Below are 12,500 nucleotides of genomic sequence, written 5' to 3'. Positions count from 1 at the left end.
GAGTGAGAGAGAGAGAGAGGGAGAGGCAAGAGTGTGTATGTGTGTGTGTGTGAGTGAGTGAGAGAGAGAGAGAGAGGGGAGAGGCAAGAGTGTGTATGTGTGTGTTTGAGTGAGTGAGTGAGAGAGAGAGAGAGAGAGGGAGAGGCAAGAGTGTGTATGTGTGTGTGTGTGTGTGAGTGAGTGAGAAAGAGAGGGAGAGAGAGGGAGAGGCAAGAGTGTGTATGTGTGTGTGGGAGAGAGAGGGAGAGACAGAGAGAAGAGAGAGAGTGTGTGTGTGAGAGAGAGAGAGAGAGAAAGAGAAAGAAAGAAAGAGAATCATGAGCTTCCACAGGAAGTAGAGCAATACTGACACATGGAAACCCATGCTGACCAGGCCCTTGCATCACTACATCAACACCACGGAAGGCAGTGGTCAGCAGCAGCAGCGCCAGTCACACACACACACACACACACGCACACACACGCACACAACCACGCGCATACGCACACACACAAACACAGACAACCACGCACACACACACACACGCACAATACAACTGACTCCAGGTTGATACTACTGTATGTGACTGTCCCAGTTCAACTACAGCACAGCGTAGTGACTGCCATAGTCTATCAAGTTCACGTGTATTGTGCTCTACAGGGAAACACATCAGGGTATAGCTGTCAAACTATTTGGCTAAATCTACAGTAATTTCAGTGTAATTTCATGGTAGATGTGTCAATTCAGGCCAGTTTGGCATTGCAGAAAAAAAGAGGTGCATTTGTAGAAGAAAACTGACAGACTTGGGCCTGTCCACCCTCTCTCACAGAGCATGTTAAAGTAAGCACAATGAGACAGACAGACAGACAGACAGAAAGACAGCCCAAAGCAAGATGTGTACTACAGCAACCTTAAAAGAGCAGCACTCACCTCTTCCACAGAAATGGGCAGGACCACCCGACTGAAAACAAACAGAGAGAAAGAGACAGACTGGGTGTGAGTGTGTGTATGAGAGAGAGGAACAGAGTAGCAACAATTATCAACAAAACACAATTCAAAAGCAGGTATTTTTGATCCAACATGTAACTGACTCTATATATGGTTGTGGCATAGTGTTACAGCTCTTATCTCGCTGCTTATCTCTTTTGGGTTCAGACAATTTTACTGAAAGAAAATTGGACATTATGCTATGCTCTCCATCAACACGCTCACACTCTGACCCCTGGGTGACGTTTATGGTCTGGTGTTGTTTTTGATAAGGTGATTAAGATTAAGAGTACAGTATACTTTAACCTAAAAAGAACAGGGTGCCATCAGAACACAGATGTGCTGATCTACACACACACACACAGCGACACAGAGCGCATATTAAGCATTTCCATGTGTCCCTGTGTCATGGCTTTTGACAATTCCAGCGCAGTTGTTGACTGTGTGTGTTGTTTTTAATTGGCAGGCCCATGGTAACTCCTTCTGTGTGTGCTGTTTTTGATTGGCAGGCCCAGGGTAACTCCTTCTCCGCTGCTTGCATATTTCATTAATACTCAAAGGGTGAAAGCAGACACCAGGGCCTCACTGTGGACTAATTAGCTGCCTTCCTCTGGGTCTCCCTTATGGCAGCTGTGAGTCAGTCTAAACACACGTGTTTACCTACAGCACACACACACACACACACACACACACATTAGAGATGTCCCTCATAAAAACACACTGTACTGTGTCTGTGTATGATGATGCTTACAGAGCTTTGCGTAAAAGTGCTCAATAAAACTCAAGCACTGAAATGAGTGCACATCAAACATCAAACATTGTTGTGAGAGCGTTTCCACCGGGCACAAGATCACACTGATGGATGTGTGTCTGTGTGTGTGTGTGGGGTGCTGTGGACATACAGCAGAGAGCAGGTGAATGGCAACCACCTTTAAGTCTTGAGTAACAGGCTCTCCTTGGCCCTGAAGACTATAACAGCAGATCTGGTGTCCCCCCTCCCTGCCTCCGCCTGCTCTGTGACACCAGGGCCTGTTCTTGCATTATAAATGCCAGAGCTGTGTGTCTGTGCTTACACAGGTGCCTCTAGATAAAGAGCTCAGGGCTGCTGGGCAACATCGCTAACCGCCAGCCACACTCAGAGGAAAAGGTTTCTCTTCTTCGTTCTCTCTCTCTCTCTCTCTCTCTCTCTCTCTCTCTCTCTTTCTCTCTCTCTCTCGCTCTCTGCTGTCTAGGACGGACAATGCTACTGTGAAATGATGTCAACTGCATGCATCCTGAATGCTTCTCAAACCAAAGGGAATTTCTATACATCTCTGACAACAGGATTTAAACAGACAAATAAAATAACCCGAGTTGAGTTGAGAATGTGTGAATGTCCATAATATACACTCTTAAATGCAATCTAATTTGTGGTAATGGCAACATGTCATTTTGGTATGCTAATATGCCTTGTCTTCATCCACACACATTCTCTGTGTAGGTGGGGAGCTAACCTGGCTAACATGCTCTCATTCACTTGCCATGCTCTCTGGGAGCCCTACTTCATGGGGGATGTCAGGAGGCTGGCTAAGCTATCTGCATCCTGCTGTCACTGAACAGCCCCCCACCCGCACCCCAAATTAGGCCACATAAAGAACCTTTATCTGCATTACAGTCTCATTCACTATGCTGTCTTTATAACCAAAAGTGCAGGCCTTTTGGCCTTAATGCTGCATTCCAGGGTCGCAAATTATGTGTAAATATGCAACTGCACTGCACATCCAGATATACAAAGGATGAATCTCTTATTATTAGTGATATTATGGATATTATTAATCGTGTTAGAACACCAAAACTTAAAATACTGTAACAATCAGTTGTGAGGGGAGACAACTGAAGAAAATGGTGCCGACTTCCTTCATACCTCAGTCACAGATGTGAGCTCTTTAAAAGCACGTCTCCACTGCCGGGATCATCCTTCCTCACACATCTATCACCTGAGCTACAAGCACCTGACTGCAGGAGGAGGCCTGTGCTATTAGTCTAACATGGCACCATCAAACACAAAGCTATTGACCTTTTGCTGAAGGGTGACTGAAGCACACTGACCTCATTAAAATGGATGATCTGGGTATTAACAAGGCAGGACCTTCGGTTAAAACACTGGTCAGATTTGGACCAATCATCTGTTTAAACTTCTCTAGGCTATTTTATCTCTAAATTACTTATGTGCTGTCTTCAGTTCTCCTGAAGGCAAAGTATGATCTCAGACACAAAGACAAATGCCTCAGCGAGTTAGTTGCCATTTTTGTAAGTTAAATTTACCATTTATTTCGTATTATTCATGTTTTATCAAACACTGACACACCCAAACTATACATTTGATTCTCGTGCTTAAAACGACACATCCGGCTGTGTCCAAACTTCAAGCTGGTTTACACCAATGCTATTCAAATTCAAACTCCTACTCTCACTTAAGTACCATGGAGAGCAAACTTTCAGGAAGGGGTTAAGAGCGCTGTCCGGTCCTGATATGATTGCTTGGCTTAATTATTTGCATGACATAAGTATTCCGCAGCACAACCTCCGCAATAAGAAGTACTCGATCGAGGTAAATTTTTAAGTGCTTGCTCAATTTTACGAGCGATGAATATCTTTCTGGTGCCACACTGATGATTCATCGGTAAATCGTGACATAAACCTCGAGCCTACCATTTTATGCGTAGCCTAGTAGTGCTCCCGCATCCTAAGCATAAGGGTTGTGCGCCTTTACTGTCTAATCTACGTTCATGTGTAAGCTGCCGGTAGGCCTCTGCCAACATCCATTTGTATGACCTTAGTCGGCAGGGCATGAGGCACGGAGGAATCCTATTCGTGTAGAGAGGGAGACTGCCTGACATCCCAGAATATGTTTGGCAAGGAGGAAACCGGTGATAATACGAGTCACGTCCTCTAAATATGCAATGCAGCTTGAAAATAAACATCAAACCAGATTTGTGTCATATTAGCACCGATATAGGCTATGTGAGCGTGCATCCCATCGAGGAGCCTTTAACGGAATTCCAGCGGTGTCAAATTATTGTCTACCGACACATAGCCCTTCAAATACATTGTGGTACCTCTGATACAGGAATGGTGACTCGCTAACTTTAAAAAAGAATATTGCATGAGATTGCCGATGTTTCGAGAGGTGATATCTGGATGTATAAGATGGAGCGAGCTCGATTTGTTCGTTGTACATTGAAATGATATTTCATGTTTCAATATGGCCGAACAACCAACCGTAGTTCCCCGGTAGCCTTCACCTTTACAGGTTTCTTTAAAGGAACTTGATGACTCTTGATTATTCGATTTTAAGAAGATTAAATCGCATGAGTCAAGTTTAATTTCAATGGCCACCCTGTCACCGCATCGCCTGGTTAGAGGGTAACCAATGGAACACCTGCTCAAATTGCATACGCAAAATGACCGTGTCCAACGTTTAAAATGTCAGGGTTGATTCTCGGAATCTGGCTAAACACGATAGCCCCTTCACTTTTGCATATTGTTAAGAAATATATTCTAGGACTGGGCATCCACACACTGTCCTGATAGAAACGTTCCAAATTCGGTCGGTTTCACCTTCACCGGGCGCATCAATAACATGGATATGTTGCCACTGGAATGAATGTCAGCACGCAATATCCTAAACCGCCACTGTTCACCTCCAACGCGGGGTATTGGAATGGATTAACATGGAAGGAAGGGCGGTTATTCTTATTTAACATCAACATCAGACGAATAAATATAGATTAAATAAATAATAATATACTGGAATCTGGTTTTGACAGAGGCGTTTTCCAAAAATACACACCTAGCGCAACAAATAAGTAGTCTGCCAGGTGTTAAAATAAACCATCATCAGTTAAGTTTTTGATGTCGCCATGGGCTACCTCTTATTCTAATGCCACTCCGCTTTACGCTGCCAATGACTGGAGCCTAGTACAGCAAAGCCCAGCACTGCAAGCCCGCATGCCATTTAAAATTACGATAAAACATACTTACAATTCTTTGATGAGCATCTTCCCGTGTGCTTTATGTATTAACTAGTTATTTTATCGCTCTATAGCGGCCCAAATTGGTGGTAAGCCCTCTGCCTGTCGCTCTTCCTCTCTACCACCTCTCCCGCTTCTATGTCATTCTAGCTCTCGTTTTTCTATTTTCCACAAATTCACTTCCTGAACAGGGCCGAGGGGGGCGCGGCATCGTCGCGGTAAGCGCAAACCTAGAGATGTGACATAACCGTGCTGACGTCAGAGAAGGGGTTTGATGAACGCAATGATCGTTTATGTTCGGGGATGACCAACATCATCTGTCCTCTAATGTACTGTAATGTCGAGAAGTTGCTCGAATGGCACCTAAACAATCTCACTGCAGTCTAAAAGGGAAAAATAGGGTAGGCCACAGACGCCAAGCATCCTCTTGTAGCCTAAACCTCAGCAAAAACACCAAAAAGCACTGTAGTGTCTTGATAGGATGCCAAGACAAGAATGAATCACACACATAATATATTTTATAGTAATAATTTATTACTCACACTTAACAATAATGCCTCTATACAAATAAAAATACCTTTTACAAAGTCTACTACAAGACAGAGGAAAAAGTAAGTTATAAAGAAAAGGCCGCAAAGATACTTCACAAAAATATGATTCTGATGAGAAATCAAATAAATACACAAAATAAGGCAATATTAATTACAAGCAATGAAACGGGCGGCCTATCTGCCTTTTCTCCGTGCTGTTCAAGCAAGTTCACAACATTCTCTCCGACATTGTACCAACATCATTTTCAACCACTCAGTCTTTTTCACATAACCTATCAATAGCCGTCAACACATAACATGTTACGTAAAATACATTAAGCAATAATGCTTTTAAAATGGTTTAAAAATATGAATGTTAGAAATACTGAAATTGATAGTTTCCAAACAAAGAATATTCCCTACAATATAAAATGACAAGAGAAAGGGGATGAAGACATTATGTCAAAAGTGCTGAGTTTATGACTGGTAGGCCCATAAAAGCCAAAGAATTAATATAAAATAAAAGCATAAAACAATTCAAATACAAAGCATCCACAAAGCAAAGCCACTTTTATGTATAAATATTGTGTCTGCATCAACTTTCATCATAAAAAAATATTTACAAAATTAAATACATAAATGTGGCTTTTACATATCTGAATGTGACAAATCACATTCATCTTTTAAAGTAGGCCTGAAGTAGATTTGCAGGCCTCTATAGGGTAAAATCAGGGCACATCGTATTCAACTGACCATCCCTCTTGTTGCTGTAAATATCATCAAGCACTTCCTCTGCTAATTTGCTAAACATAAATAATGTTTAGTGAGCAATATCAAAACACTGTAGCAGTCTCTAAAAAGAGCACCACAGTGTTGGTCAAGGTTCTTTAATCTCAAAAATGCCGTATACAGAAATATCATAGTGTCTATGCGATAATTCATAGTTAAAATGTGTTACATTGAGAATATACACCTAAGATGTTGAAAGACGAAACGTTATGTGATAACAAGAGATTTGGACGACATCAGTTGAAATTCTCATCTGATAAGAAGGCACTGAAATAAATAACTGGAAAGGTGAAGCTCTTTAAGTTCTCAAAGAGACTGGAATCCATGGCACAGTCCATAAGTGACCGGCAGAACTTCACTCTCTTTCTAGCTCTCCTCTCCTCTCCACCTTCTTTTTCTCTTTTTTTCCTTTAACTCCTCATATCTACGCTTCCGTTTTTGCTGTGTTCTACACAAAGGCTTCTGGACTGCTGTTTCCGTTAATCTTCAGGTAGATCTTGGCCTCGTTGTCCTTCTCCTTCCTTGCCTTTACCAGCTGTCTGCGGAAGAAGATGAGGTAGAGGGGCAGCAGGAAGCCAAGCATGCTCACGCCCAGCAGCCCAACGTCCACCTGTCAAAGACAACACCGGTCAGTTAGCACAGCCAGCTATCTCGGTCAGTTACTGAAGTCAGCTAGCAACTAGCACAGTCAGTCACCACATTAGCAACCAGTACAGCTAGCAGCTAGTACAGTCAGTTACTGGAATCAATTAGCACAGCCAGCTATCACAGCGAGCAATTACAGTCTGTAGTCACTTACCACAATTTGCTTAACTCAGTACAGAAGATCTGAAGTCACTGACTCTAAACACCAGTCTAGTCACTCTAAACTAATGCATGTGTGTGTACAGTATGTGTGTGCTATGGTTATGGATATGGTATTTTGCAGACAATTTTGTGTGTGTGTGTGTGTGTGTGTGTGTGTGTGTGTGTGTGTGTGTGTGTGTGTGTGTGTGTGTGTGTGTGCTTATATGTGTGTCTGTATGTGTGCATGCATGTGTATGTTTGTGTGTGAGTGAGAGTGTGCATGTGTGTCAGGAGTATAACCTACCCAGGTGGGATCTCCCTCCAGTGGTCCCATCATGGCCATGAAGAGTGGCTGTTGGAACAGTGCAAACAGGGCGCTGACCAGAGACTGCATCCCCGTCAGACTACCAAACTGGGACGAGGGGTACCTGTGGACATATATGGAGAGAAAGAGACGGAGACCCAGGGTCAATTTAAACCGCCACCACACATAACATAATCCATATGGAATATAAAATAGCACACTGTATTACTTTACATCATATATCGTCACCTTCCTAAAATAATCCTAAATCCTAAATTCCAAAAATGTTTTTGCCTAAATCATCACTCAATTTTTGGTTAACTTTTTTGTGTTTTCTGAAAAAGCTAGTATAAATAGATGATATATTAAAAAAAAAACATTGGTGTATATTTTAAAAGGAAGAGATAATATAAAGGTTTTTGATTAAATAACACTTACACAGCAGCATAGAGTCCGCCAGTAGCTGAATGTATGAATCCTCTTACGATGGTGTGCAGGACAAAAGACAGCATCTGATGTGGAGGAGAGATTCATACATGTCACTTTATGTTCAGTAAATTAGCCTCATTCACTCTAAAGGTCTTTAAGGCCGTTATTTCCTAAATTTCATTCTAATGTGGCATATTACAGTAGAGTTTATCTCCTCTATGGAGCATAAGTTGAGAAACTCTTACTCTTTCGCCTCAGAAGAGAGATTGTTTGGCTTTCATTACATTATTTAACCACTAGGAGATGATCTTGTACACTATTCCTCTCAACATCACTGAACTGTTCACACCCTACACACACACACAGCACACACCCACACACCTATCCATATGCACACACACAACAAACTCATATATACACACACACACACACACACACACACACACACACACACATCCATATGCACACACACAACAAACACAGACACACACACACACACACCTGTAGAGGCAGGTTAGGGATGAGGCAGGTGATTCCGAAGCCCACTAGGAGGAGATTGGTGACGATGAAGGCTCGCATGGCATTGGTGATCTTCTGGATCTGTTTGTCCTGCTTCTTTGGCTGGGGCTGGTCCCTGGAAAGCACAAACACCATAGTCTTCATCACCATCACCACCACCACTACTAGACTCATCTCCATCATCACTACCATCATCATCATCACCACATCACAAGGGGTGCGTTTTCCAAAACCATAGTTGCTAACTAAGTTAGCAACTTTCTTGGTTGCAATGCAATTTCCCATTGCCAATCAACTAAGTTGCTAACAGGTTGTGTCCTGTCCTGTCTAGATGTTATTGGCTAGTAGTTGCACGAAAGGGTCTTGGTGAGCCAGTCAGACACTAATTACATTCAGAATAGCGGCAGGTTCAAACACACCTGGTTCCACAGGAAACAAACAAGCTCACTGAGAGCCTTTCGTGCAATTAGTGAATCCCCTTATTGTTTTCACTACTTAAGCTTGACTATGTATTTACGTACACTTTACTCTAGTAGTGAATAGGATTCTGAACTCTTTAAGTGAATGTGATGATGACATGCTTGTGTGAAGCACAAGTGAAAGCAATAAATGTTCTTCAATGTGACTGGTCAGACTGGGCTTTATGTGACTGTCGTGACTGCACATGAATGCTCACTCACTTGTTGAGTTCCTTCTTCTCATCGCTGTCCGCATCCTCACAGTCTTTGAGCTTCCAGTCCATGATCTGACCAATGACCGGAGTAGTCATGAGGCACAAGAGCTGCATCACACCAAAGATGGAGGAGTATAGACTCACTGAGAGAGGGGAGAGAAAGAGATTACTTAACTGTTTAATGAATAACCCCTCTGGTTAGTCAGTAACCACACGGATGAGTAGTTAACACAATCACTCCTTCCTACAGCACTCGCAGCACATTATACTCTGTTACAGAGCCAAGCAACACAGCAACTACGTGTTAGCAACAGCCATCTCAAAGCACTACCGTGAGTAAGCCTACTACTGTAGATAACTATACTACCACTGATGATACAATGATGACTGATCACTTTTTGGACAAGCAACTCTCTAGCAACATTCATTGAAAGTGCCAAAAGGGCGTAAAAAAGACAGTGATTTATTTTATGATAATGATGAATAGGCACTAATTAAATAAGTGTCCAGTCAATACTGAGTTCTGCCCAAAAAGCTGCGTGTATCATCAGAGTATCATCAGCATAGAGTCTCTCAGTCTTACCCAACTCCATCCTCTCCACTGTAAACACAAAGGGGGTTACAGATAAGGAAGACGAAATGAGCGCACGTAATACAGTTGTCAGGGGTAACGATAATAATAATGATTTTATATCTAATCCGTTTTTTATATCGCTCTATATCTACTTGATATCTCTGCATATAGCATCCTATTAAGATCCCACTAGGATTTCATCACATCCTATTCTGATTTGACATGACAACATAAAAGACAGGGATGAAATAATAAGATGATATATGAACCAAATAGGTCATATTTATGAATTACTTTTGTAATAGGAACATTTAGCTAAGGTATCCTACAGTAAAGGTAGAACATACACATTTGTGTGTGTGCATTTGTCCTTTGCCATTCAACCCAGACTTTTTAGCATATGGCTTAATCAGTTCAGCCCACACACATACACACACACACACACACACACACACACACACACACACACACACACACACACCTGTGTTGAGGTCTCCACCGCTGAGGGACTCCAGGATGTTGTTCATGGCTCCCATGTAGAAGATGAGACGGAGCTGAGTCACACACATGGTGACCAGAGACAGCATGAACAGAGGGGTTGTGATACTCTTCAGGAACGACTGGGCTGTAGGAGGAACACACACACACAGGTTTAGGTCAAAACTCAGAAGAAGCAACTGCAGCCACAACTGAGTTAAAATTACATTCTGAAGGCTAACCACTGACCTGTGTTTACATGTGTGTGTTGCTTTTCTATCCATCTATTTATCCATCTATCTATCTATCTATCTATCTATCTATCTATCTATCTATCTATCTATCTATCTATCTATCTATCTCGGTTGCTCTGTGACAATCAGACTTGTGGACGTGTTACTAATGAGGTGGTATGGATTTGGGTGTTTGATGGAGGGGGAGGTTCTCTCTTGACTCTTACATTCTTCTTTTTGTTTGCACTGGACCTCCAGGTCCATGGTGGACAGGCAGAGCTTGTTTCCGTCCTTGGTGGACAGCTCCTTCTGATTGACGGAGTTCCCAACACTCAGGCGCCGGCCCACCGTGGTGACCTGCTGGTAGAACTGCTTTCCGGTGATCTTGTGGTCGAAACCCAGCCAGCTGAACTTGATCTTCACGCTACAGGCAGGTGAGAGAGAGGGAGGGAGAGAGGGAAATGATGGGGTTATGAAGGGATAGATGGGGTCATGAGCATATGCTGTTTGTATCTGTTGAAGGGTTATTATTATTGTAATTGTGTCAATTGTGAGTCCGACTGTGTCCGACTGTGTGTGTGTGTGTGTGTGTGTGTGTGTGTGTGTGTGTGTGTATGTGTGTTTCTTACGTGTAGTCCATGTCCTCGGGTCCAGGGAATGGTTCCAGGGGCCAGTTGAAGAAGCAGTTGAAAAAGACGAGTCCAGCACACGCTGCCCACACCACCAGGATGGTGATGAATGGCACTCCCAGATCATAGACCACCTGCACACACACGCCACACACACACACACACACACACACACACACACACACACACACACACACACACCACATAACCATTAGGAACAATTTGTAAGTATCTCCAAGACTCTAACTGGAGGATAGCAGTGAGCCGTTTTTATTACTGGTGTGCTCCTGAATATTCCTAAAGCTAATCTGGGCCGCTAGCCAGCGGACTTGTCATGCACCTGCACACACACATTGCATTTATTTCCAGCTTCTTGTTAATGTGTAAAGCCAAATGGCAGTGTGATTGCAGGCTGACAGGACCATTTGCACCAGGAACATTTACATTACCACCACGGCCTCTAAAGTCCTGCCCTAGATTTCCAGTGAGGGCCAAGGTCACTTAATGTGCTGAACTGTACCTTAACACCTGGGAAGGTGACGGCGGAGGAGGCGTACGAGCCAATCATCAGGGCGATGAATGTGGACCGCAGGTCTCCAAACATGTTGGGCAGCTGTGGAGTGCAGAGGAGTAGAATTCAAACGCTTGTTGGGATTAAATTCACTGTCTCAGCAGTGAACAGGGACAGTGGTAGCTGAATGTTATATAGTCATGGCTGAAATAAAACATATGGAAAAGCACGCACACCCTCCCACAAACTAGATGCTGTTCTCAGGCTAGTCTAAAAGTAATCTGACCTCTGAGGAAAGGCTTGGGCCTAAAACATCACATATGGTGGTAAAAAACACCATAAAAAAAACAACATTCAATTGGTTTGGGAGCAGCCTTTACAGTAGTGCACAGCTTCTTTTTCAACCTTTTTTCATTTGTCTCACTTATACTTTTGTCAAGCACCTAGATTATCTAGATTGTGTCTGGATATACAACATGCCTATTTTAACTTTTGCATTTGATATAAAACACAGTCATAGCAGTTCAAAAAGTGATGGTCAAACTGAACTGGGGCAGAAAAATAGACGGTTAGCCCTCAGAAGGCATCCGCTGGGCTTCTCTGGTCAGAAATGAGGGGGCACTGCCAACCAATTAAGAGTCCTGGCAAAGCCAGACAAACAACTCTGAAAGGTTTGTGCAGCGCAATTGCACGGGCTAGGGAGCCTTTTCTCCCAGATCAGACAGCTCAGAAGTGGGCAGAGAGGGAGAGGGAGAGAGGAGGGGAGTGGAAGGGAGGGAATGGGGGTGGGTAAACAAACTATGATGATGAACTATAAAATGAAATAAATGTCTTTAGCAATTGCGATTAGACTAGGTGCTGAATGATATGAGTCATATTTATAGCTCTAAAAAGGAACATCTGTTACTTGGGATGTGAACTCAATGACCTGTATTGACAAGATGACAAGTGTTGATTGTATATCTCTCTTTTTCTCTCTCTCTACAACAGCCACTCTGTTCCCTATTTCAATAAATGCAAAGATACAAAAACATGTAGGAAATAAAAAAGGGGAATTCCTTTCTAT

At 42.8% G+C, this 12,500-nt stretch overlaps 2 protein-coding genes across 3 annotated transcripts in view; both read right to left on the bottom strand.

The window, feature by feature from the left end:
* pitpnab (phosphatidylinositol transfer protein, alpha b) overlaps positions 1 to 5,152 on the bottom strand; it is a 23,506-nt gene extending 18,354 nt beyond the window's left edge. Inside the window, exons 1-2 of the mRNA XM_048237912.1 lie at positions 4,991 to 5,152; positions 911 to 941 (exon numbers count right to left, since the gene is read on the bottom strand). Of these exons, the coding sequence (XP_048093869.1) occupies positions 911 to 941; positions 4,991 to 5,007 (48 nt within the window). The 5' untranslated portion in view covers positions 5,008 to 5,152. The remainder of the gene's footprint in view (positions 1 to 910; positions 942 to 4,990) is intronic.
* A 342-nt stretch (positions 5,153 to 5,494) lies between these two features.
* Positions 5,495 to 12,500, bottom strand: part of slc43a2b (solute carrier family 43 member 2b) — a 15,936-nt gene continuing 8,930 nt past the window's right edge. The window contains exons 6-15 of one of the 2 annotated variants that reach the window (XM_048238047.1): positions 11,444 to 11,536; positions 10,924 to 11,057; positions 10,522 to 10,718; positions 10,066 to 10,209; positions 9,594 to 9,611; positions 9,018 to 9,153; positions 8,320 to 8,452; positions 7,828 to 7,901; positions 7,390 to 7,513; positions 5,495 to 6,909 (exon numbers count right to left, since the gene is read on the bottom strand). In XM_048238047.1, the coding sequence (XP_048094004.1) occupies positions 6,748 to 6,909; positions 7,390 to 7,513; positions 7,828 to 7,901; positions 8,320 to 8,452; positions 9,018 to 9,153; positions 9,594 to 9,611; positions 10,066 to 10,209; positions 10,522 to 10,718; positions 10,924 to 11,057; positions 11,444 to 11,536 (1,215 nt within the window). In that variant the 3' untranslated portion in view covers positions 5,495 to 6,747. The remainder of the gene's footprint in view (positions 6,910 to 7,389; positions 7,514 to 7,827; positions 7,902 to 8,319; positions 8,453 to 9,017; positions 9,154 to 9,593; positions 9,612 to 10,065; positions 10,210 to 10,521; positions 10,719 to 10,923; positions 11,058 to 11,443; positions 11,537 to 12,500) is intronic. The other variant, XM_048238048.1, reaches the window with a different exon arrangement.

This window comes from Alosa alosa, chromosome 2 (assembly GCF_017589495.1).
Source record: "Alosa alosa isolate M-15738 ecotype Scorff River chromosome 2, AALO_Geno_1.1, whole genome shotgun sequence".
In the NCBI taxonomy this organism is placed as follows: domain Eukaryota; kingdom Metazoa; phylum Chordata; class Actinopteri; order Clupeiformes; family Clupeidae; genus Alosa; species Alosa alosa.
The sequence above is the reverse complement of the archived record's forward strand: the minus strand, read 5'-3'. Positions and strand labels throughout refer to the sequence as shown.